Consider the following 26,945-nt stretch of genomic DNA (forward strand, 5'->3'; position numbering starts at 1 on the left):
TATTAAAATAATGTATTGATAGTAATGTATATATTATAATTCAAGAAACAGCAAAGGAGTTTTTCAGCCCATAGTTTTTTCTTTGCAGGACAAATTTCTGTTCTTCGTGAAAACTTGCACTGACACCGACTATTTTACTTCTCTCCAAGTTCAACATGAACCTAATCTAAATTTGACAAAATAATTTTAAACTCAACCTATTTTGTAAATTGCTGAAGTTTCATTAGATGTAACAACTGAAAGGAAACACAAGAGGGCCCTCGAGCACACATTAATCTGTGTGCACTTGCTGTTAATTTCACATTCCCACTCTATGTCTTTAAACCTATTTAGAGATACGTATTCACTTTAGGCCATGTTTTATTAGAGATTAGATATGATGGATTTTAAGTATCTAAATAAAGTGTCTTCATAATAATCAGACTAATAACTCTTAACTTTTCTCAGGTCCCTTTTCATTTTCATGTAGTTTTAGAGTTTATACTGTAGATTGTTCCACTGTTAGCACCTGGTAATTTTTTCTTTGATGCTGATTCCATGCTTTACAGACAATGTAAATTCGGAATATATAATAATGTTAATATACTAATCTATTTTTCTATTTAATTATTTCTGTTCAATCTTGATTTTCACTTATACAGTTCCAATTTACTGAGTAACTGACAAGCCATCAAACTTTTATATTGGTTACCATTAATTATCATTATCAGTGTTATTGTACATTTTCATTTGGTTCAGTAAATATTGTCAGGGTCAGATCCTTTCTCACATTCTTCTCTCTCCACTTGACCTTATTCTCTCCCCATCTGTATGCTTTGGGTACAAGAAGATTCTTAGTGAGTGGAAATTTTAAGTGCCCTATTTTAGCACATAGGCGAAATGCCATCAGATCAGCTTCACTTATTGTCCTCTGTAATCTTTGCTGGACTTCTTGGTAGCAGTGAATAAAGTTTTTCCTCATGGCTCATTCCCTCCTTTCATCCACCAGGACTGACCCTTCTCTTAATAAACTACCAGGTCACTGCAGGATCCTGCCACCTTCTGATTTCTGAAGCTAACCATCTACTTCCATAGCTTATGCGAATTGCTACTCACAGTCTCCTCAATTGTCAAGATCCCCTGTTAACTTTGTGGATCCTTACTGATGTCAAAGGTTTGGCTTGGCATCGGCTGTTGTTTTTCACATGATAAATACTATGAATATTTCACTATACTTGGCTGACTGGATATCCAACTCATTACCTACAGCTATGTATGGATAAGACATTCTGGAAAATATATGTTTGTTGTTACAAAGGATCAAATATAAATAAAAAGAAATGTTTGCCTCTGGGCTCAGCATTTGTGCCTCTGAGACTAGTCTCTGCCATATGTTTCCTTGGGACTTACAACACCTGGATTTAAATTATTCCTTTGAAAATGCAAGTCTATGCAAATCTATGCAAAGACTTCATACAACTTTTTTACCCTCTCTAAGTTTCAGTTAACTGACCTGCAAAGTGGAATAAATAATTATTTTAACCATTGGTTGCTTTTTAAGATAATATCTGTAAAGCCTTTTACAATAGGTCTGCCATGTAATAAGCCCTAAACAAACGACAACTACTGTTTTTATTTCCAAGCTCCATTCAGCCAAAGTTAATAAACTCTGCTCAAACACTCTCAGCTACTTTCTAAATCAGAATATGCCTGACCATGAAAATATTAGGAGTCCAATAGCAGGTGGAATAAAGCCCTTATGCTGACAGCCAATACTAGACACCATAATATACACTGGAGAGTTTAATCTCACTGACAATTAGAAGGTGAAAGGAGAATGGATACTGATCACTTTTTTTTTTTTTTTTAATCATCATTTTATTGAGATATATTCACATACCACGCAGTCATACAAAACAAATTGTACTTTCGATTGCCTACAGTACCATTACATAGTTGTACATTCATCACCTAAATCAATCCCTGACACCTTCATTAGCACACACACAAAAATAACAAGAATAATAATTAGAGTGAAAAAGAGCAATTGAAGTAAAAAAGAACACTAGGTACCTTTGTCTGTTTGTTTGCTTCCCCTACTTTTCTACACATCGATCCATAAACTAGACAAAGTGGAGTTTGGTCCTTATGGCCTTCCCAATCCCACTGTCACCCCTCATAAGCTACATTTTTATACAACTGTCTTCGAGATTCATGGGTTCTGGGTTGTAGTTTAATAGTTTCAGGTATCCACCACCAGCTACCCCAATTCTTTAGAACCTAAAAAAGGTTGTCTAAAGTGTGCGTAAGAGTGCCCACCAGAGTGATCTCTCGGCTCGTTTTGGAATCTCTCTGCCACTGAAGCTTATTTCATTTCCTTTCACATCCCCCTTTTGGTCAAGAAGATGTTCTGCATCCCACGATGCCGGGTCTACATTCCTCCCCGGGAGTCATATTCCACGTTGCCAGGGAGATTCACTTCCCTGGGTGTCTGATCCCACGTAGGGGGGAGGGCAGTGATTTCACCTTTCAAGTTGGCTTAGCCAGAGAGAGAGGGCCACATCTGAGCAACAAAGAGGCATTCTGGAGGAGACTCTTAGGCACAAATACAGGGAGGCCTAGCCTCTCCTTTGCAGCAACCGTCTTCCCAAGGGTAAAACTTATGGTAGAGGGCTCAACCCATCAAACCACCAGTCCCCTATGTCTGTGGTCATGTTAGCAACCATGGAGGTGGGGTAGGCGAATACCCCTGCATTCTCCACAGGCTCCTCAAGGGGGCACTACATCGTTTTTTTTGTTTTTTTTTTTTTTCCTTGTTTGTCTTTTTTCTTTTTTTTTTTTTTTTTTTAACTTTCCCTTCTTTTTTCAAATCAACTGTATGAAAAAAAAAGTTAAAAAGAAAACAAACATACAATAAAAGAACATTTCAAAGAGACCATAACAAGGGAGTAAGAAAAAGACAACTAACCTAAGATAACTGCTTAACTTCCAACATGTTCCTACTTTACCCCAAGAAAGTTACATACTATAGCAACATTTCAGTGAACTTGTTCCTACTACATCCATCAGAAATTAACAGACCATAGTCATTTCTGGGCATCCCCAGAACGTTAAATAGCTTATCTGTTCTTCTTGGATTATTGTTCCCCCTTCCTTAATTGCTCTCTACTGCTATTCCCCTACATTCTACATTATAAACCATTTGTTTTACATTTTTCAAAGTTCACATTAGTGGTAGCATATAATATTTCTCTTTTTGTGCCTGGCTTATTTCGCTCAGCATTATGTCTTCAAGGTTCATCCATGTTGTCATATGTTTCACCAGATCGTTCCTTCTTACTGCCGCGTAGTATTCCATCGTGTGTATATACCACATTTTATTTATCCACTCATCTGTTGATGGACATTTGGGTTGTTTCCATCTCTTGGCAATTGTGAATAATGCTGCTATGAACATTGGCGTGCAGATATCTGTTCGTGTCACTGCTTTCCGATCTTCCGGGTATATCCCGAGAAGTGCAATCGCTGGATCGAATGGTAGCTCTATCTCTAGTTTTCTAAGGAACTGCCAGACTGACTTCCAGAGTGGCTGAACCATTATACAGTCCCACCAACAATGAATAAGAGTTCCAATTTCTCCACATCCCCTCCAGCATTTGTAGTTTCCTGTTTGTTTAATGGCAGCCATTCTAACCGGTGTTAGATGGTATCTCATTGTGGTCTTAATTTGCATCTCTCTAATAGCTAGTGAAGCTGAACATTTTTTCATGTGTTTCTTGGCCATTTGTATTTCCTCTTCAGAGAACTGTCTTTTCATATCTTTTGCCCATTTTATAATTGGGCTGTCTGTACTATTGTCATTGAGTTGTAGGATTTCTTTGTATATGCAAGATATCAGTCTTTTGTCAGATACATGGTTTCCAAAAATTTTTTCCCATTGAGTTGGCTGCCTCTTTACCTTTTTGAGAAATTCCTTTGAGGTGCAGAAACTTCTAAGCTTGAGGAGTTCCCATTTATCTATTTTCTCTTTTGTTGCTTGTGCTTTGGGTGTAAAGTCTAGGAAGTGGCCTCCTAATACAAGGTCTTGAAGATGTTTTCCTACATTATCTTCTAGGAGTTTAATGGTACTTTCTTTTATATTGAGATCTTTGGTCCATTTTGAGTTAATTTTTGTGTAGGGGGTGAGGTAGGGGTCCTCTCTTTTGGATATGGATATCCAACTCTCCCAGCCCCATTTGTTGAAAAGACCATTATGGCTCAGTTCGGTGACTTTGGGGGCCTTATCAAAGATCAGTCGGCCATAGATCTGAGGGTCTATCTCTGAATTCTCAATTCGATTCCATTGATCTATATGTCTATCTTTGTGCCAGTACCATGCTGTTTTGGCAACTGTGGCTTTATAATAAGCTTCAAAGTCAGGGAGTGTAAGTCCTCCCACTTCGTTTTTCTTTTTTAAAGTGTCTTTAGCAATTCGAGGCATCTTCCCTTTCCAAATAAATTTGATAACTAGCTTTTCCAAGTCTGCAAAGTAGGTTGTTGGAATTTTGATTGGGATTGCATTGAATCTGTAGATGAGTTTGGGTAGAATTGACATCTTAATGACATTTAGCCTTCCTATCCATGAACATGGAATATTTTTCCATCTTTTAAGGTCCCCTTCTATTTCTTTTAGTAGAGTTATGTAGTTTTCTTTGTATAGGTCTTTTACATCTTTGGTTAAGTTTATTCCTAGGTACTTGATTTTTTTAGTTGCTATTGAAAATGGTATCTTTTTCTTGAGTGTCTCTTCAGTTTGTTCATTTCTAGCATATAGAAACATTACTGACTTATGTGCATTAATCTTGTATCCCGCTACTTTGCTAAATTTGTTTATTAGCTCTAGTAGGTGTATCGTTGATTTCTCAGGGTTTTCTATATATAAGATCATATCATCTACAAACAATGACAGTTTTACTTCTTCTTTTCCAATTTGGATGCCTTTTATTTCTTTGTCTTGCCGGATTGCCCTGGCTAGCACTTCCAGCACAATGTTGAATAACAGTGGTGACAGCGGGCATCCTTGTCTTGTTCCTGATCTTAGAGGGAAGGCTTTCAGTCTCTCACCATTGAGTACTATGCTGGCTGTGGGTTTTTCATATATGCTCTTTATCATGTTGAGGAAGTTTCCTTCAATTCCTACCTTTTGAAGTGTTTTTATCAAAAACGGATGTTGGATTTTGTCAAATGCTTTTTCAGCATCTATTGAGATGATCAATTGATTTTTCTCTTTCGAGTTTTTAATGTGTTGTAATACATTGATTGTTTTTCTTATGTTGAACCATCCTTGCATGCCTGGAATGAACCCCACTTGGTCATGGTGTATGATTTTTTTAATGTGTCTTTGGATTCGATTTGCAAGTATTTTGTTGAGGATTTTTGCATCTATATTCATTAGGGAGATTGGCCGGTAGTTTTCCTTTTTTGTAGCATCTTTGCCTGGTTTTGGTATTAGATTGATGTTAGCTTCATAAAATGAGTTAGGTAGTGTTCCATTTTCTTCAATGTTTTGAAAGAGTTTGAGTAAGATTGGTGTCAGTTCTTTCTGGAAAGTTTGGTAGAATTCCCCTGTGAAGCCATCTGGCCCTGGGCATTTATTTGTGGGAAGATTTTTGATGACTGATTGGATCTCTTTGCTTGTGATGGGTTGGTTGAGGTCTTCTATTTCTTCTCTGGTAAGTCTAGGTTGTTCATATGTTTCCAGGAAATTGTCCATTTCTTCTACATTATCCAGTTTGTTGCCATACAGTTGTTCATAATATCCTCTTATAATTTTTTTAATTTCTTCAGGATCTGCAGTTATGTCACCTTTTTCATTCATTATTTTGTTTATATGGGTCTTCTCTCTTTTTGATTTTGTCAGTCTAGCTAGGGGCTTGTCAATCTTGTTGATCTTCTCAAAGAACCAACTTTTGGTGATATTTATCCTTTCTATTGTTTTTTGTTCTCTATGTCATTTATTTCTGCTTTAATCCTTGTTATTTCTTTTCTTGTACTTGGTTTAGGATTGGTTTGCTGTTCATTTTCTAGCTTCTTCAGTTGATCCATTAGTTCTTTGATTTTGGCTCTTTCTTCCTTTTGAATATATGCGTTTAGTGCTATAAATTTCCCCCTTAGCACTGCTTTTGCTGCATCCCATAGGTTTTGGTATGTTGTGTTCTCATTTTCATTCGTCTCTATATATTTAGCAATTTCTCTTGCTATTTCTTCTTTAACCCACTGATTGTTTAGGAGTGTGTTGTTTAACCTCCAGGTATTTGTGAATTTTCTAAGTCTCTGATGGTTATTGACTTCTAATTGTATTCCATTGTGGTCAGAGAATGTGCTTTGAATAATTTCAATCTTTTTAAATTTATTGAGGCTTGTTTTATGTCCCAGCATATGATCTATTCTGGAGAAAGTTCCGTGAGCACTAGAAAAGTATGTGTATCCTGGTGATTTGGGATGTAATGTCCTGTAGATGTCTGTTAAATCTAATTCATTTATCAGATTGTTTAGGTTTTCAATTTCCTTATTGGTCTTCTGTCTGGTTGATCTATCTATAGGAGAGAGTGACGTGTTGAAGTCTCCCACAATTATTGTGGAAACATCAATTGCTTCCTTTAGTTTTGCCAATGTTTCTCTCATGTATTTTGTGGCACCTTGATTGGGTGCATAGACATTTACGATTGTTATTTCTTCTTGCTGAATTGCCCCTTTTATTAGTATGTAGTGGCCTTCTTTGTCTCTCAAAACATCCCTGCATTTGAAGTCTATTTTATCTGAGATTAAAATTGCTACACCTGCTTTCTTTTGGCTGTAGCTTGCATGAAATATTTTTTTCCATCCTTTCACTTTCAGTTTCTTTGTGTCCCTGTGTCTAAGATGAGTCTCTTGTATGCAACATATTGATGGTTCATTTTTTTTGATCCATTCTGCGAATCTATATCTTTTAATTGGGGAGTTTAATCCATTTACATTCAACGTTAAAACCGTGAAGGCATTTCTTGAATCGGCCATCTTATCCTTTGGATTATGTTTGCCATATTTTTCCCTCTCTCTATTAATATCCTTTATTGTACCCATACCGAATCTCTTTAGTACTGAACCTTTCTCCAAGTCTCTCTGTCCTGTCTTTGTTTCTCTGTCTGTAGGGCTCCCTTTAGTATCTCCAGTAGGGCAGGTCTCTTGTTAGCAAATTCTCTCAGCATTTCTTTGTCTGTGAAAAATTTAAGCTCTCCCTCAAATTTGAAGGAGAGCTTTGCTGGATAAAGTATTCTTGGCTGGAAATTCCTCTCACTCAGAATTTTAAATATATCGTGCCACTGCCTTCTTGCCTCCATGGTGGCTGCTGAGTAGTCACTACTTAGTCTTATGCTGTTTCCTTTGTATGTGGTGAATTGCTTTTCTCTTGCTGCTTTCAGAACTTGCTCCTTCTCTTCTATGTTTGACAGTGTGATCAGTATATGTCTCGGAGTGGGTTTTTTTGGATTTATTCTATTTGGAGTTCGCTGAGCATTTATGATTTGTGTATTTATGTTGTTTAGAAGATTTGGGAAGTTTTCCCCAACAATTTCTTTGAATACTCTTCCTAGACCTTTACCCTTTTCTTCCCCTTCTGGGACACCAATGAGTCTTATATTCGGACGTTTCATATTATCTATCATATCCCTGAGGTCCATTTCGAGTTTTTCAATTTTTTTCCCCATTCTTTCTTTTATGTTTTCATTTTCCATTCTGTCATCTTCCAGGTCACTGATTCGTTGTTCAACTTCCTCTAGTCTTGTACTATGAGTGTCCAGAATCTTTTTAATTTGGTCAACAGTTTCTTTAATTTCCATAAAATCATCCATTTTTTTATTTAGTCTTGCAATGTCTTCTTTATGCTCTTCTAGGGTCTTCTTGATTTCCTTCATATCCCGTACTAGGGTCTCATTGTTCATCTTTAGTTCTTTGAGTAGCTGCTCTAGGTGTGTCTCTTCTGGTCTTTTGATTTGGGTGCTTGGGCTTGGGTTATCCATATCGTCTGGTTTTTTCATATGCTTTATAATTTTCTGTTGTTTTTGGCCTCGTGGCATTTGCTGACCTTGATAGGGTTCTTTTAGGGTTTGTAGACCAGTTGAAGTCCTTATCTCTAATTTATCAGATCTACAGCTTCGTGGAGTACACTTTCTCTAACTAACCAGCAGGTGGCGTCCACGAGCCACCTGTTCTCCACAAGCCAGATCTCCCCTGCTTAGCCTTTTTGGTGAGTGGGGGAGTGAGTCTTGTGGGGCCCAATTGGTGTCCCAAGCTTGCGTGTGTAGTTGGTGTTGCCTGCCCTGTATGTGGGGTGTGTTTCTGGGCAGTCGGGGAGGGGGGGGTGGCCCTAACAATCAAATCTCCCTGATGATCCTAGAGTTTTAAAGCTACTGCAATAGTCTAATCCTTCAGTTCAGTCCTGCCACAGTTTGTCTCTGCCACTAACCTACAAGTCTTTGGTATTGGCGTATGGCTCCTGAGACTTGCAAGTGGGCCCCTCTTCCAGGCTGTGCACCCCGGGTCCTCTGTTGAGGGATGACTGTGCTATGTCGCAGGTGAGTGCCGTCCCCCCAGGGCAGTTCTGGGCTGCTGGGCTGTGTTGGGAGGCTCCCAGTCTGCTCAAATGATGGCTGAATGGGGCTCTGTTAATTCACACTGCTCCCCCTTCCCAGCTCTGGGACATTCAGCTGAGGTTGCAGGGAAGGCTAATGTCTACGCCCAGTTTTGTGGTGTGTGCCTGTTATTTGAAGCACTTCCGTCACACTGGGTTGTCTGGGGCAGCTCTGGGCTATGGGGCTGGCGATGGGCAGGAGTGTTTCCTGTCCACCAGGATGGTGGCTGTGAGCGGACACCCCCCTTTTCTTGGGAAGTTGTGTTGTTTAGTGAATTTTCTCAGCCACTGGATTATTGCCTTTTGTCTCAGAGCTCTCTTACTTCTGCTCTTGACTTGACGTGCCCAAATTTCAATTCTTTGAAGCTTTCTGTATTGAGCTTCTTAGAGTAATTGTTTTAGAAAAAGCAAAAAGGATTTAAAAAAAAAAAAAAAAAAACGGCCCTCCTCAGAGATCTAATGGGTTATTGAAATGCTAATAGACTAAGCAACCAGGGCCATTAAGGAAAGGTGCCCAGGGCAGAGAGATCAGCCTTGCTTCGGGATTTGCATATGCGCCTCAAGGCCTGATCTCCGCCCTTCCCCTTTCTGTGTTCACCAGAACTCCAAAAATCCTCTGCTTTTATTTTGGAGTTTTTCGTGTTGTTTTTTTTCTATGCCTGTCTCCTCTCTGCTGGGCTGGCTGCTCTCAGAGTCTCTGGTGTCTGGCCTCAGTCTATCTATGGTTGGAGTTTGAATCAGTAGAATGAGTTTCCGGTAAGAGCAGCCACTGCAATTCTCCCTTCTCCTTCCTGGAGCTGACAGCCCCTCCTCCCCCGGGACTGAGCCTGGCAGGGAGGGGCGCGGGTCCCCTGGCCGCAAAAACTTACAGATTTCGCTGATCTCAGCAGTTCCACGTTTTCATGAGTGTTGTATGAAGTATGCCCAAAGACAGATTGCTCTGTGGTGTCCAGTCCACGCAGTTCCTGGCTTTTTACCTACTTTCCTGGAGGAGTAACTAAAACATACAGCTCACCAGTCTGCCATCTTGCCCCGCCTCCCCCTGATCACTTTTTAAATTGCAAACTCTATAGTTATGCACTTGAAAATAAATACTTTAGAAATTATCTCTACGTATTTTATCTTTTTTTTTTAATCATCATTTTATTGAGATATATTCACATACCACGCAGTCATACAAAACAAATTGTACTTTCGATTGTTCACAGTACCATTACATAGTTGTACATTCATCACCTAAATCAATCCCTGACACCTTCATTAGCACACACACAAAAATAACAAGAATAATAATTAGAGTGAAAAAGAGCAATTGAAGTAAAAAAGAACACTAGGTACCTTTGTCTGTTTGTTTGCTTCCCCTACTTTTCTACACATCCATCCATAAACTAGACAAAGTGGAGTTTGGTCCTTATGGCCTTCCCAATCCCACTGTCACCCCTCATAAGCTACATTTTTATACAACTGTCTTCGAGATTCATGGGTTCTGGGTTGTAGTTTAATAGTTTCAGGTATCCACCACCAGCTACCCCAATTCTTTAGAACCTAAAAAAGGTTGTCTAAAGTGTGCGTAAGAGTGCCCACCAGAGTGATCTCTCGGCTCGTTTTGGAATCTCTCTGCCACTGAAGCTTATTTCATTTCCTTTCACATCCCCCTTTTGGTCAAGAAGATGTTCTCCATCCCACGATGCCGGGTCTACATTCCTCCCCGGGAGTCATATTCCACGTTGCCAGGGAGATTCACTTCCCTGGGTGTCTGATCCCACGTAGGGGGGAGGGCAGTGATTTCACCTTTCAAGTTGGCTTAGCCAGAGAGAGAGGGCCACATCTGAGCAACAAAGAGGCATTCAGGAGGAGACTCTTAGGCACAAATACAGGGAGGCCTAGCCTCTCCTTTGCAGCAACCGTCTTCCCAAGGGTAAAACTTATGGTAGAGGGCTCAACCCATCAAACCACCAGTCCCCTATGTCTGTGGTCATGTTAGCAACCATGGAGGTGGGGTAGGCGAATACCCCTGCATTCTCCACAGGCTCCTCAAGGGGGCACTACATCATTTTTTTTTTTTTTTTTTTTTCCTTGTTTGTCTTTTTTCTTTTTTTTTTTTTTTTTAACTTTCCCTTCTTTTTTAAATCAACTGTATGAAAAAAAAAGTTAGAAAGAAAACAAACATACAATAAAAGAACATTTCAAAGAGACCATAACAAGGGAGTAAGAAAAAGACAACTAACCTAAGATAACTGCTTAACTTCCAACATGTTCCTACTTTACCCCAAGAAAGTTACATACTATAGCAACATTTCAGTGAACTTGTTCCTACTACATCCATCAGAAATTAACAGACCATAGTCATTTCTGGGCATCCCCAGAACGTTAAATAGCTTATCTGTTCTTCTTGGATTATTGTTCCCCCTTCCTTAATTGCTCTCTACTGCTAGTTCCCCTACATTCTACATTATAAACCATTTGTTTTACATTTTTCAAAGTTCACATTAGTGGTAGCATATAATATTTCTCTTTTTGTGCCTGGCTTATTTCGCTCAGCATTATGTCTTCAAGGTTCATCCATGTTGTCATATGTTTCACCAGATCGTTCCTTCTTACTGCCGCGTAGTATTCCATCGTGTGTATATACCACATTTTATTTATCCACTCATCTGTTGAAGGACATTTGGGTTGTTTCCATCTCTTGGCAATTGTGAATAATGCTGCTATGAACATTGGCGTGCAGATATCTGTTCGTGTCACTGCTTTCCGATCTTCCGGGTATATACCGAGAAGTGCAATCGCTGGATCGAATGGTAGCTCTATATCTAGTTTTCTAAGGAACTGCCAGACTGACTTCCAGAGTGGCTGAACCATTATACAGTCCCACCAACAATGAATAAGAGTTCCAATTTCTCCACATCCCCTCCAGCATTTGTAGTTTCCTGTTTGTTTAATGGCAGCCATTCTAACCGGTGTTAGATGGTATCTCATTGTGGTCTTAATTTGCATCTCTCTAATAGCTAGTGAAGCTGAACATTTTTTCATGTGTTTCTTGGCCATTTGTATTTCCTCTTCAGAGAACTGTCTTTTCATATCTTTTGCCCATTTTATAATTGGGCTGTCTGTACTATTGTCATTGAGTTGTAGGATTTCTTTGTATATGCAAGATATCAGTCTTTTGTCAGATACATGGTTTCCAAAATTTTTTCCCATTGAGTTGGCTGCCTCTTTACCTTTTTGAGAAATTCCTTTGAGGTGCAGAAACTTCTAAGCTTGAGGAGTTCCCATTTATCTATTTTCTCTTTTGTTGCTTGTGCTTTGGGTGTAAAGTCTAGGAAGTGGCCTCCTAATACAAGGTCTTGAAGATGTTTTCCTACATTATCTTCTAGGAGTTTAATGGTACTTTCTTTTATATTGAGATCTTTGGTCCATTTTGAGTTAATTTTTGTGTAGGGGGTGAGGTAGGGGTCCTCTTTCATTCTTTTGGATATGGATATCCAACTCTCCCAGCCCCATTTGTTGAAAAGACCATTATGGCTCAGTTCGGTGACTTTGGGGGCCTTATCAAAGATCAGTCGGCCATAGATCTGAGGGTCTATCTCTGAATTCTCAATTCGATTCCATTGATCTATATGTCTATCTTTGTGCCAGTACCATGCTGTTTTGGCAACTGTGGCTTTATAATAAGCTTCAAAGTCAGGGAGTGTAAGTCCTCCCACTTCGTTTTTCTTTTTAGAGTGTCTTTAGCAATTCGAGGCATCTTCCCTTTCCAAATAAATTTGATAACTAGCTTTTCCAAGTCTGCAAAGTAGGTTGTTGGAATTTTGATTGGGATTGCATTGAATCTGTAGATGAGTTTGGGTAGAATTGACATCTTAATGACATTTAGCCTTCCTATCCATGAACATGGAATATTTTTCCATCTTTTAAGGTCCCCTTCTATTTCTTTTAGTAGAGTTATGTAGTTTTCTTTGTATAGGTCTTTTACATCTTTGGTTAAGTTTATTCCTAGGTACTTGATTTTTTTAGTTGCTATTGAAAATGGTATCTTTTTCTTGAGTGTCTCTTCAGTTTGTTCATTTCTAGCATATAGAAACATTACTGACTTATGTGCATTAATCTTGTATCCCGCTACTTTGCTAAATTTGTTTATTAGCTCTAGTAGGTATATCGTTGATTTCTCAGGGTTTTCTAGATATAAGATCATATCATCTGCAAACAATGACAGTTTTACTTCTTCTTTTCCAATTTGGATGCCTTTTATTTCTTTGTCTTGCCGGATTGCCCTGGCTAGCACTTCCAGCACAATGTTGAATAACAGTGGTGACAGCGGGCATCCTTGTCTTGTTCCTGATCTTAGAGGGAAGGCTTTCAGTCTCTCACCATTGAGTACTATGCTGGCTGTGGGTTTTTCATATATGCTCTTTATCATGTTGAGGAAGTTTCCTTCAATTCCTACCTTTTGAAGTGTTTTTATCAAAAACGGATGTTGGATTTTGTCAAATGCTTTTTCAGCATCTATTGAGATGATCAATTGATTTTTCTCTTTCGAGTTTTTAATGTGTTGTAATACATTGATTGTTTTTCTTATGTTGAACCATCCTTGCATGCCTGGAATGAACCCCACTTGGTCATGGTGTATGATTTTTTTAATGTGTCTTTGGATTCGATTTGCAAGTATTTTGTTGAGGATTTTTGCATCTATATTCATTAGGGAGATTGGCCGGTAGTTTTCCTTTTTTGTAGCATCTTTGCCTGGTTTTGGTATTAGATTGATGTTAGCTTCATAAAATGAGTTAGGTAGTGTTCCATTTTCTTCAATGTTTTGAAAGAGTTTGAGTAAGATTGGTGTCAGTTCTTTCTGGAAAGTTTGGTAGAATTCCCCTGTGAAGCCATCTGGCCCTGGGCATTTATTTGTGGGAAGATTTTTGATGACTGATTGGATCTCTTTGCTTGTGATGGGTTGGTTGAGGTCTTCTATTTCTTCTCTGGTAAGTCTAGGTTGTTCATATGTTTCCAGGAAATTGTCCATTTCTTCTACATTATCCAGTTTGTTGCCATACAGTTGTTCATAATATCCTCTTATAATTTTTTTAATTTCTTCAGGATCTGCAGTTATGTCACCTTTTTCATTCATTATTTTGTTTATATGGGTCTTCTCTCTTTTTGATTTTGTCAGTCTAGCTAGGGGCTTGTCAATCTTGTTGATCTTCTCAAAGAACCAACTTTTGGTGATTTTTATCCTTTCTATTGTTTTTTTGTTCTCTATGTCATTTATTTCTGCTTTAATCCTTGTTATTTCTTTTCTTGTACTTGGTTTAGGATTGGTTTGCTGTTCATTTTCTAGCTTCTTCAGTTGATCCATTAGTTCTTTGATTTTGGCTCTTTCTTCCTTTTGAATATATGCGTTTAGTGCTATAAATTTCCCCCTTAGCACTGCTTTTGCTGCATCCCATAGGTTTTGGTATGTTGTGTTCTCATTTTCATTCGTCTCTATATATTTAGCAATTTCTCTTGCTTTTTCTTCTTTAACCCACTGATTGTTTAGGAGTGTGTTGTTTAACCTCCAGGTATTTGTGAATTTTCTAAGTCTCTGATGGTTATTGACTTCTAATTGTATTCCATTGTGGTCAGAGAATGTGCTTTGAATAATTTCAATCTTTTTAAATTTATTGAGGCTTGTTTTATGTCCCAGCATATGATCTATTCTGGAGAAAGTTCCGTGAGCACTAGAAAAGTATGTGTATCCTGGTGATTTGGGATGTAATGTCCTGTAGATGTCTGTTAAATCTAATTCATTTATCAGATTGTTTAGGTTTTCAATTTCCTTATTGGTCTTCTGTCTGGTTGATCTATCTATAGGAGAGAGTGATGTGTTGAAGTCTCCCACAATTATTGTGGAAACATCAATTGCTTCCTTTAGTTTTGCCAATGTTTCTCTCATGTATTTTGTGGCACTTTGATTGGGTGCATAGACATTTACGATTGTTATTTCTTCTTGCTGAATTGCCCCTTTTATTAGTATGTAGTGGCCTTCTTTGTCTCTCAAAACATCCCTGCATTTGAAGTCTATTTTATCTGAGATTAATATTGCTACACCTGCTTTCTTTTGGCTGTAGCTTGCATGAAATATTTTTTTCCATCCTTTCACTTTCAGTTTCTTTGTGTCCCTGTGTCTAAGATGAGTCTCTTGAATGCAACATATTGATGGTTCATTTTTTTTGATCCATTCTGCGAATCTATATCTTTTAATTGGGGAGTTTAATCCATTTACATTCAACGTTAAAACCGTGAAGGCATTTCTTGAATCGGCCATCTTATCCTTTGGATTATGTTTGCCATATTTTTCCCTCTCTCTATTAATATCCTTTATTGTACCCATACCGAATCTCTTTAGTACTGAACCTTTCTCCAGGTCTCTCTGTCCTGTCTTTGTTTCTCTGTCTGTAGGGCTCCCTTTAGTATCTCCAGTAGGGCAGGTCTCTTGTTAGCAAATTCTCTCAGCATTTCTTTGTCTGTGAAAAATTTAAGCTCTCCCTCAAATTTGAAGGAGAGCTTTGCTGGATAAAGTATTCTTGGCTGGAAATTCCTCTCACTCAGAATTTTAAATATATCGTGCCACTGCCTTCTTGCCTCCATGGTGGCTGCTGAGTAGTCACTACTTAGTCTTATGCTGTTTCCTTTGTATGTGGTGAATTGCTTTTCTCTTGCTGCTTTCAGAACTTGCTCCTTCTCTTCTATGTTTGACAGTGTGATCAGTATATGTCTCGGAGTGGGTTTTTTTGGATTTATTCTATTTGGAGTTCGCTGAGCATTTATGATTTGTGTATTTATGTTGTTTAGAAGATTTGGGAAGTTTTCCCCAACAATTTCTTTGAATACTCTTCCTAGACCTTTACCCTTTTCTTCCCCTTCTGGGACACCAATGAGTCTTATATTTGGATGTTTCATATTATCTATCATATCCCTGAGGTCCATTTCGAGTTTTTCAATTTTTTTCCCCATTCTTTCTTTTATGCTTTCATTTTCCATTCTGTCATCTTCCAGGTCACTGATTCGTTGTTCAACTTCCTCTAGTCTTGTACTATGAGTGTCCAGAATCTTTTTAATTTGGTCAACAGTTTCTTTAATTTCCATAAGATCATCCATTTTTTTATTTAGTCTTGCAATGTCTTCTTTATGCTCTTCTAGGGTCTTCTTGATTTCCTTCATATCCCGTACTATGGTCTCATTGTTCATCTTTAGTTCTTTGAGTAGCTGCTCTAGGTGCTGTGTCTCTTCTGGTCTTTTGATTTGGGTGCTTGGGCTTGGGTTATCCATATCGTCTGGTTTTTTCATATGCTTTATAATTTTCTGTTGTTTTTGGCCTCGTGGCATTTGCTGAACTTGATAGGGTTCTTTTAGGGTTTGTAGACCAGTTGAAGTCCTTATCTCTAATTTATCAGATCTACAGCTTCGTGGAGTGCACTTTCTCTAACTAACCAGCAGGTGGCGTCCATGAGCCACCTGTTCTCCACAAGCCAGATCTCCCCTGCTTAGCCTTTTTGGTGAGTGGGGGAGTGAGTCTTGTGGGGCCCAACTGGTGTACCAAGCTTGCGTGTGTAGTTGGTGTTGCCTGCCCTGTATGTGGGGCGTGTTTCTGGGCAGTCGGGGAGGGGGGGTGGCCCTAACAATCAAATCTCCCTGAAGATACTAGAGTTTTAAAGCTGCTGCAATAGTCTAATCCTTCAGTTCAGTCCTGCCACAGTTTGTCTCTGCCCCTGACCCACAAGTCCTTGGTATTGGTGTATGGCTCCTGAGACTTGCAAGTGGGCCCCTCTTCCAGGCTGTGCACCCCGGGTCCTCTGTTGAGGGATGACTGTGCTATGTCACAGGTGAGTGCCGTCCCCCCAGGGCAGTTCTGGGCTGCTGGGCTGTGTTGGGAGGCTCCCAGTCTGCTCAAATGATGGCTGAATGGGGCTCTGTTAATTCACACTGCTCCCCCTTCCCAGCTCTGGGACATTCAGCTGAGGTTGCAGGGAAGGCTAATGTCCACGCCCAGTTTTGTGGTGTGTGCCTGTTATTTGAAGCACTTCCGTCACACTGGGTTGTCTGGGGCAGCTCTGGGCTATGGGGCTGGCGATGGGCAGGAGTGTTTCCTGTCCACCAGGATGGTGGCTGTGAGCGGACACCCCCCTTTTCTTGGGAAGTTGTGTTGTTTAGTGAATTTTCTCAGCCACTGGATTATTGCCTTTTGTCTCAGAGCTCTCTTAGTTCTGCTCTTGACTTGACGTGCCCAAATTTCAATTCTTTGAAGCTTTCTGTATTGAGCTTCTTAGAGTAATTGTTTTAGAAAAAGCAAAAAGGATTTAAAAAAAAAAAAAAAAAAAACGGCCCTCCTCAGAGATCTAATGGGTTATTGAAATGCTAATAGACAAAGCAACCAGGGCCATTAAGGAAAGGTGCACAGGGCATAGAGATCAGCCTTGCTTTGGGATTTGCATATGCGCCTCAAGGCCTGATCTCCGCCCTTCCCCTTTCTGTGTTCACCAGAACTCCAAAAATCCTCTGCTTTATTTTGGAGTTTTTCGTGTTGTTTTTTTTCTATGCCTGTCTCCTCTCTGCTGGGCTGGCTGCTCTCAGAGTCTCTGGTGTCTGGTCTCAGTCTATCTATGGTTGGAGTTTGAATCAGTAGAATGAGTTTCCGATAAGAGCAGCCACTGCAATTCTCCCTTCTCCTTCCCGGAGCTGACAGCCCCTCCTCCCCCGGGACTGAGCCTGGCAGGGAGGGGCGCGGGTCCCCTGGCCGCAAAAACTTACAGATTTCGCTGATCTCAGCAGTTCCACGTTTTCATGAGTGTTGTATGAAGTATGCCCAAAGACAGATTGCTCTGTGGTGTCCAGTCCACGCAGTTCCTGGCTTTTTACCTACTTTCCTGGAGGAGTAACTAAAACATACAGCTCACCAGTCTGCCATCTTGCCCCGCCTCCCTCTACGTATTTTATCTTGAGAGCTATCACCACTTTGCACATTAGAATTTCAAGGAGATATATATATATATATATATATATATATGTATCATTGTTTGTGGACTCTCCAATAATGATAGTAGTGAGAAACATCTGAGAAAAGTCTGAATATTGATGTGAGTGTGGAATAATGCATATTTTCTACTGAACAGTTTATTCTCATGAATTCACTTGTTCTCAGGTTTTCACGATGATACAAAAGTTCAAGATGCTCATCCTTCTTGATTACTACTTCTCCAATGCAGACGTGGCTGCCTTCTAGTTGTCACTGATGCCCTACTATACAGCTACATGTGGAAACATGGATTAATCTCCCTTGTCTAATTTTGATAGGAAGAAGCCAGGTTCAGGGGAGAATATCCTGAAAGATTACATTCGTATACATTTTACATGTGTAAACGGTGATAGCATTCAGAACAATGATGGCTTTTTGGGAGGCATATAATGACTGAGAGAGGGCATGGGTATCTTCATGATAATAATAATCTATTTCTTGGTATGTATCACAATGTCAAGTGTCCTTAATTTGTATAAGATAATCAAGCAAAACGCTTGAGACTTGTACAATGTATCATATGTATGTTACACTTCAATAGGCATAATTACAAAAAAAAAAAAAATAGTATGGCTTAACAGCAAAGTGACAGCTAGAACACCAACCCTTTTATCAAACTAGTTAATAGTCACATGTCACTTTAACAGTAATCCTCTGATGCAACTACTAAAATCCTTATGGGTGTTCCGCTTGTCCCAGTCTGTCATGCTCTCATTCATATACTCTTAGATTGCCCAAGGCCCAGCTTGGGGGTAGGATTGGGGGAGAGTGAGAAAATTTCAATGCAATTTTAAAAGAATACTGGAATTGATTTTTGGTGGAGGGAGGGATAGTGAGCTATTTCTTATGAGAATTCTCACTTGATTCTTTGGGGGCATTGTCTGTCTTTTTGTCTCTCTCTATCTCTCCCCTTTTTCTTTTCCATCCTCCCCCTTTTTCTTTTCCATCCTCTCTCTCTCTTTTCTCTCTCTCTTTCTTTCTCTCTTACTTTCTCTCCAACATCTATGCTAGAGTGTGTAAGCACTTCAAGAATATATATCCACTATCCTGCTCCTTAACAGAGATTCTCTTTCATACCGAAACTGACCTTGAGGATACACAAAATATAGAAAGCTCCTGTGATAGTTTTCCTGATCCATTACCACACAAAATGCATACTGTGTTTTAGTTGGCTGGAATAATTTTCCAAAAGTAATTTGTATTTTAATTACAAGGGTCTCATAATTTAAAACAGCATTGGAAAAAATACATAAATGCAACATTGCTCCTTCTTTTTCCTATTGCTTTACATAATAGAACCTTCAGAAAGAAGTCATGAAGTTCAAACAAGGACTAAAATGACAGATCTTGAAATAGTCAGGCATGTATGGAAAATATAGTAACATATTATTAAATTTTAGAGTTCTGTCTAATGACTACAATCATAAATGAATCACATATTATAAGTGCAAAGGAAACTTGCTAAAATACCTCTAATTTTTAAAGTTGTCTCATGACAAATTATGGTCAATATTGGTCAACCACTCAATTTAGAATGTTCTAGCTTTATATCTTAGAAGTGTGACCTTATTCACTGTTTTGATACAAACAAGCTTGTCTAGTAATGTAACTCTATATTATTAAAAGACATTATAAATTTTATACTCACTGTGGTAGAATAAATTGGAAGCTCCTTGAATGGGTTAACAAGCAAGAGGATGTCCCCAATAAAAGTCTGTTGAAAAAAAGGAGACAAATAGTTCACAAACTGTATAACTGGCATTTTTAAAAATTAAAAAAACACTCAATTTTAAAATTATTGTGCAAAATATAAAGAACAAGTGACAATAACAAATAATTTGTAAGTTGTTTTACTAGTTTGTAATCAAAGGAATAGAAAAATAAAATTCAAATGGAATGAGACAAACTTTGTTCTGTGGAATGCATAACAAGGGAAAGGGTTGGAGTCTAAGAATTTTTATCTTAAAAGGATTTTGTGAAGAACGGATTGAACAAAAAATATAAAATTGGAATGCATCAAAAAATACATAGGAGGAAATGAATGGGATCAATATGTTGTATTGTCCTACATAATAACAATAAAATTCAGAATTGAAAAATTAATAAAGGGCAAAAAGGCAAATAAAAATACCTTTTTGAAAGTAAAAGGATGAAACAAGATAGAAAAATAAACATTAACAATAAAAAGGTTTGTAATACTAATATCATGGAAGACATACTTTAAGGTAAGAAATAATGCCGGTAATAAAAAGGTACATTTCACAATGATAAAAGTTTATGTTAAGCAGGATGATACAACAATTCTAAATTGTATGCAACTAAAATCTAGCATCAAATATATGAAGCAAAAACTGACAGCTAGAGGAGAAAAAACAAACTCACAATGACGGTGGGTAGTTTTAACATTTTTTACAGTAATTCATGGAATAAACTAACAAAATTTTGGAGTAAATAATTAACAAGTTGAGTTATATAGAACACCATCACCAACACTTAAAAACTGAATATGAACCAGTTTCAATTAAATTGAAAGGATTTGAGTCATCCAGAATATATTCTCTGATCTTGGAAGAAACAGGATAGAAATCAATAATGGATACCTGGAAAGTCACCAAATGTTTAGAAATTATACATTTACAAATAACCCATGACTGATAGAAGGAATCACAATGCAAATAAGAATGTATTTTGAACTAAGTGAAAATAAAAGTACAGTATATTAGAATTTGTGAGATGCAACTAAAGGTGAACTTGTTAAGAAGATTATAGCCTACCATGTATGTATTAGGAAAAAAGAAAGTAAGATAATTCATGATATAAGTACATATTTTAAGGGCCAAGTGAAATTACATTAAATTACATATAAATAAGTGGAATGAAGAAAATAATATATATAAAAGCAGAAATCAATGAAATAAGAAAATAAAAGCCAAAAAGTGAGCCTTTCAAAAATTGAATAAAATTGATGGTATCCTAAAACGAGACTGATCGAGGAAACCAAAGAAAATGCACAAATTACCAACAACAAAACTATGACATCATTACAGGTCCAGTAGCATGAAAACAGATGTAAAAGGATATTATCAATAATTTTTTAGCTACTATGTTTGGATATATAGATAAGGTGGACAATTCTTAAAAAGTGCATCTTACCAAAACTCACACAGTAAGAAATAGAAAATCTAATTTGTTCTTACTCTGTAAAAGAATTTGAATCTATATCTAAAAATCTTTCCAAAAACAAACAAACCAAACACAAAACTTTAGGTTTTACTGGAATTCTTTCCAACACTGATGTATGAAATGAACAAGTGTTATGAAAATTATTTCAGAAAATGCAGAAGGAACACTTCTTATTTCATTTTAAGAAGACTGCATACACTTGATATAAAAACTAATATTGCTGGGGAGGAATCTAGATCTGGCATCATGGGATAGAGAATATCTTCTTGACTGAAAGGGGGATGTAAAATGAAATAAGTTTCAGTGGCTGAGAGACTCCAGAAGGAGCCGAGAGGTCACTCTGGTGGCTACTTTTATGCACAATATAGATAACCGTTTTTAAGTTTTAATGAATTGAAATAGCTAGCAGTAAATACCTGAAACTATCAAACTACAACCCAGAACCCTTGAATCTTGAAGATGATTGTATAACAATGCAGCTTATGAGGGGTGACAATATGATTGAGAAAGCCATGTCCAGTGTATGGATGGATGAGTAGAAAAATGGGGATGTGGCAGTTTGAATGTATTATGTCCCTCAGAAAAAGCCATATTCTTTGATACAGTCTTGTGGGGCAGATGTTTTGGTGCTGATTAGATTTGCATGGAAATGCACCCCACCCAACTGTGGTGATGACTCTGATGAGATATTTCCATGGAGGTGTGGCCCCACCCATTCAGGTGGGCCTTGATCAGTGGAGCCATATAAATGAGCTGACAAGCAGAAGGAACTCAGTGCAGCTGTGAGTGACATTTTGAAGAGGAGCTACAGCCAAGCAGGACACTTTGAAGAATACACAGGAGCTGCAGATGACAGACAGTTTGAAGACGGCCATTGAAAGTAGATTCTTGCTCTGGAGAAGCTAAGAGAGGACAAATGCCCCAAGAGGAACTGAGAGTGACATTTTTGAGGAACTGCAGCCTAGAGAGGAATGTCCTGGGAGAAAGCCATTTTGAAACCAGAACTTTGGAGCAGATGCCAGCCACGTGCCTTCCCAGCTAACAGAGGTTTTCCCGACACCATTGGCCATCCTCCAGTGAAGGTACCAGATTGTTGATGTGTTACCTAGGACACTTTATGGCCTTAAGACTTAACTGTGTAACCAAATAAACCCCCTTTTATAAAAGCCAATCCTTTTCTAGTGTTTTGCATTCCGCCAGCATTAGCAAACCAGAAGAAGGGACAAAAAAAAAAACTAAAGGAAGAAGGCAGTGGGTGCAATTTGGTGTTCTGTTTTTACTCTTGTTTTTTTTTCATTCTTGCTTTCACTTTTTCTGGTACAATGAAAATGTTAAAAAAAATAGATCGGCGTGATGAAGAATGAACAACTTTATGACGGTAATGTGATCAATGAATTATATACTTTGGATGATTGTATGGTATGTGAACAAATCTTAATTAAAAAAATTAAAAAAAAAGCATATTGCAAGAAAGGAAAACTACAGACTGATCTCTTTCATTTAAATATATGCAAAAATCCTAAACAAGATATTGACAAATTGAATCCAGCAGTTTAGTAAAAGGATATCTCAACATCTCAAATAAATAGGTTTTATTCTAGAAATCCAAGGTGGATTCATATTTGTAAGTCAATAAATGCAATTTATGATATTAAAAATAAAGAAGAAAAATCATATGATCATCTCTATAAATGCAGAAAAATCATTTGATAATATTTGATGCCTTTTCTTGATTCATAAATACTAGTAACTTGGAAAATCATTAGTACAATAGAACTTCCTTATTCTAATAAAAGGAACTACACTTAACTGCATACCGACTGCAAACAACTTGTTTAATGATAAAAAATTGAGAGCTTTTCCCTGAGACCAGAAATGAGACAGGGATGCCTATTATTGCCACTTCCAATATCTTTTTCATTGGCAGTCCTTTCCAGTGAAATAAAGTAAGAAAAGAAAGCAAAAAGTATAAGGCTTTGAAAGAGACAAATAAGTCTCATTATTTACAGACTAACTGAAAGTATTTGGACAAAATCCAAATGAATCTCCAGATAAATTAATAATATTTAAAGATAAATTTAAGAAGTTTGATGGATAAAAGATGAATATAGAAAAATCAAAATTGTATTTGCATATATTAACTATAAACAATAAGAAAATGAAATTAAGAAAATACCATTTATTATAGCATCAAAATATAAAACATGCCTAGAAATAAATATAAGAAAAAAATGGGGAATGCTTCTATACAAAAAATTTAAAAATGTTCCTGAGAGAAATTAAAGGTGATCAAAGGACCAACATACCATTTCATGAGTTGGAAAACCAAATATTGTAAAAATTACAATTATTCCCAACTGATCTACAGATTTTGTGCAATGTCAATGAAAAACCAGTTGACATTGATAAATAGAATTTAAAATGCATATGGAAATCCAAGAAATAAAGTTTACCCATGCCAATTTTGGAGATGAACAAAGACAGGGAACTTACTTTCTCATATATCAAGATTTATTATACGGATATAATAATTAAGATATTTTGGTATTTTTTAATGTTTAATTTTGAAATACTTATAAATTTACCAGTTACAAAAATAATACAAACCCTATACAGAGAACTCCAACACACCCCTAACCCACCCCACAGAAACCAAAATCTACCCATTTTAACATTTTGCTACATTTAACATAACTTTCTACCAATCTATCCATGAGTCTACCATTCCATCAATCTATCCATTTATCTGTCATGTCTGCCTATCTATCAACTCATTTCTGAATACTTTGGTGTAGGTTGTATACATCATGCGCCTTGATTACTTAATAGTGCCATGTACACTTTTTAAGACCAAGGATATTCACATATGTAACCACCTTAAGTGCAGCTATCAAGCTCAAGAAATTTAACATTGACATAAAGCGTATAGTCCATGTTCCAGTTTTTCATATGTTCCAATACCTTTTTAACCTTTTCTCTTCTTATATTACATGCTGTCCAGGATCATGTATTCCATTTAACTGTCATTGTCTCTTTAGCGGGCCTTTTTTTTTTAATTGTGGAAACTTATATACATATAAACATTCCCATCTCAATCACTCCCCAAGCACACCATTCACTGGGATGAATTGTATTCACAGTACTGCAGTACCCTCACTATCTTCCATTACTAAAACTGTCCCATATCCCCAAACAGAAACCCTACGTCCATTATGCATTTACCCCTGTGCTGGTTTAAGACTGTTGTGTACCGACCTCAGGAAAGACTATATTATTTTGACCCACTCTGGTGGGTGCAGACTTATTATGGATGGGATCTTTTGATTAGGTTGCTTCCATGGAGATGTGACCCACCCAACTGCCAGTGAGACTTTTGATTAGATTATTTCCTTGGAGTATGACCCGCCCATTCAAAGTGTGTCTTGATTAGTTTACTGGGTACTTAAGGGAGCTCAGGAACCAACATAGCCCCAGATGCTTGGAGATGCAGACAGAAAGATGCTTGCTAAGCTCAGAGATGAAGCCCAGAGTTTGCTCTGAAGAAGCTAAGAGAGGACCCCAAACGCTTAGAGAGAAATGCCATGGGAGGATGAACAGGAGCTGCGAGGGAGAAGCTAAGAGAGACAGAAGCCTAGAGACAGTTTTGAGAAAGCCATTTTGAAACCAGAACCTGGGAGCAAAGCACCAGCAGATGCCAGCCACGTGCCTTCCCAGCTGACAGGTCTTCCAAGCGCCATCGGCCTTTCTTCAGTGAAGGTATCCTTTTGTTGATGCCTTGATTTAGATACTTTTTTTGGCCTTAGAACTGTAAATTTTTAACCTAATAAATCCCATTTACAAAAGCCAATCCATTTCTGGTATTTTGCCTAACAGCAGCTTTAGCAAACTAGAACACCCCCTATTCCCTTTGCCCTTCATCCCCGGCAACAGGGATGCCCAACATCTCTGTTGTCCTTTCCTTTTAACCTGCAGAACTCTCTTTCACATCTCTTGTAGGGCTCGTCTAGTAGTGACAAATTCCCTAAGTTTTTGTTTATCTAGGAAAGTCTTAATCTCGTTCTCATTTTTGAAAGACAGTTTTTCCAGATATAGAATACTTGGTTGGAAATTTTTGCTTTCAGCACTTTAAATATGTCATCCACTGCCTTCTTGCCTCCATGATTTGGGTACCTGACACTTAATCCTATTGGGACTGCCCTTGTACTTGACAGACAGGTTGCTTCTCTCTTGAGGCTTTTAAAATTGTCTCTATCTTCAGCATTTGGCAATTCAATTATAACATGCCTCAATGTGGGCCTATTTAGGTTTATTCTGTTGGAGTTCATTGAGCACCTTGAATGTGTGTATTTGTGTCTTTTGGTCAATTGGGGAAGTTTACAGTCATTAGTTCTTTGAATATTCTCTCTGCTCCCCCTTTTTTTTCTTCTCCTTCTGGGACCTTCTTGATGTATATTGACATGCTTGATGGTGTCCCACAGCTTCCTCATCTCTCTTCACTTGACTTCATTCTTTCCTCTTTCTCCTCCTCAGACTGAATGATTTCAATGGTGTTATCTTCAAATTATCTAATTTTTTCTTCTTCCAGCCATAATCTGCAGAGCCCATCTAGGGAATTTTTAATTTCCGTTAATACAATCTTCGGTTGTTTTGAGTTCCTTTACATAGTTTCCATCTCTCTATTGATATTCTCTTTGTGTTCATCTATCATTTTCTTGATTTCCTTTAGTTTTTTTGTCTATGAATTCCTTTACTCTTTGAGCATATTTAGAAACATTTTCTAAAAAGTCTTTATCTGGTATTTCCCAGATCTGATCCTCCTCACTGATGGTTTCTAAGGCTTTAATCTTCTCCTTTGCCTAGACCATTGCTTCCTGTTTCTTCTTGTAACCCTTTGCTGAAACCTAGACATTTGATATATTAATATGTTATTGCAAGAATTTAGATTCTATGATGTTTCTTCCTTAAGCTTATATCCAGGTATTGTTATTATTGCTATGGAATAGCTCCCCTTGAATATAAGCAGCTAACAAGAAAAAAAAAAGGACAGAAATAAAGAAAACATCTTTGCCAATTGTTTTAGTTTCCTTGGATGCTTAAGTAATACCAAGCAATAGGATAACTTAAACAACAGGAATTTAATGGCTCAGGGTTTTGAGGCCAGGGAAAAGTCCCAATCAAGGCATCATCAAGGCGATGCTTTCTTCCAGAAGACTGTGGCATCTGGGGCTGGCTGCCAGTGGTCCTTGGTCCTTGGCTCCTCTGTCACGATGCATGTGGTGACCTTTCCTGGCTTCTCAGGTCTCTTCTGGGTCCAGCTGAATTTCAGCTCCTTACTTCCTGAGGCTTTCTCTGCCTGAGTTTCATTCTGCTTATAAAGGACTCCAGTAATAGGATTAAGACCCATCCTGGGCCACATCTTAACTGAAGTAATCTCAAAAAAAGGTTTTACTTACCATGGGTTCACAAACACAGGGATGAATTAAGTTTAAGAACATGTTTTTCTGGGGTAGCCAAAACCTAAGGTTCTCCCTGATCTTTTCTACACATGGGTCTTGTCCTGGGCATGCATCTGGTCCTAGGAATCTCCCCTTTTCTACATGGATATAAATATCCCCTTTCCCCTAGGAAACAGTTTCCTCACTGTTTGGGCATTGCACTGTATATCTTATAGCCAGCAATTCCTTACCCCAGGCAGCCACTACTTGACTGCTGTCCCACAGTGTTCTGTAGCAGAGCTCTGTGAGAGGCCTTCTACACAAGCCTGGGATGTGCACCTTGGTTCAGTCCCTCAGGCCACTACCAGAGAGACTGGGCCAGGCATACATGGCCCCAGTATGCGCATGAAGGTTATTCTACTCTCTCTGGTACCAGGACCATGGGCCCACACTCAAAGCACAGGCTGGCTCCACACAGAGGTGGTGAGGGGATGGTGGAAGGGCCAGCCAGGGTGTATGCTTTTGTGTAAGCTTTTCCTTGATTCAGTACTTGTCCTACTTCTGCAAGCCTTTAAAGGTTTTCTGGAGCTTTGAGAAAGATGTATCTACCAGTTCTTTTGGTTATTCAAAGCATCTGTGAGTGGACAGAGCT

General features: G+C 38.1%; 1 protein-coding gene across 1 annotated transcript in view; it reads right to left on the reverse strand.

The window, feature by feature from the left end:
• MYO16 (myosin XVI) overlaps window positions 1-26,945 on the reverse strand; it is a 580,757-nt gene that overhangs the window by 298,460 nt on the left and 255,352 nt on the right. Inside the window, exon 12 of the mRNA XM_037800457.1 lies at window positions 19,324-19,389. Within this exon, the coding sequence (XP_037656385.1) occupies window positions 19,324-19,389 (66 nt within the window). The remainder of the gene's footprint in view (window positions 1-19,323; window positions 19,390-26,945) is intronic.

This window comes from Choloepus didactylus, chromosome 12 (assembly GCF_015220235.1).
Source record: "Choloepus didactylus isolate mChoDid1 chromosome 12, mChoDid1.pri, whole genome shotgun sequence".
Lineage (NCBI taxonomy): Eukaryota > Metazoa > Chordata > Mammalia > Pilosa > Megalonychidae > Choloepus > Choloepus didactylus.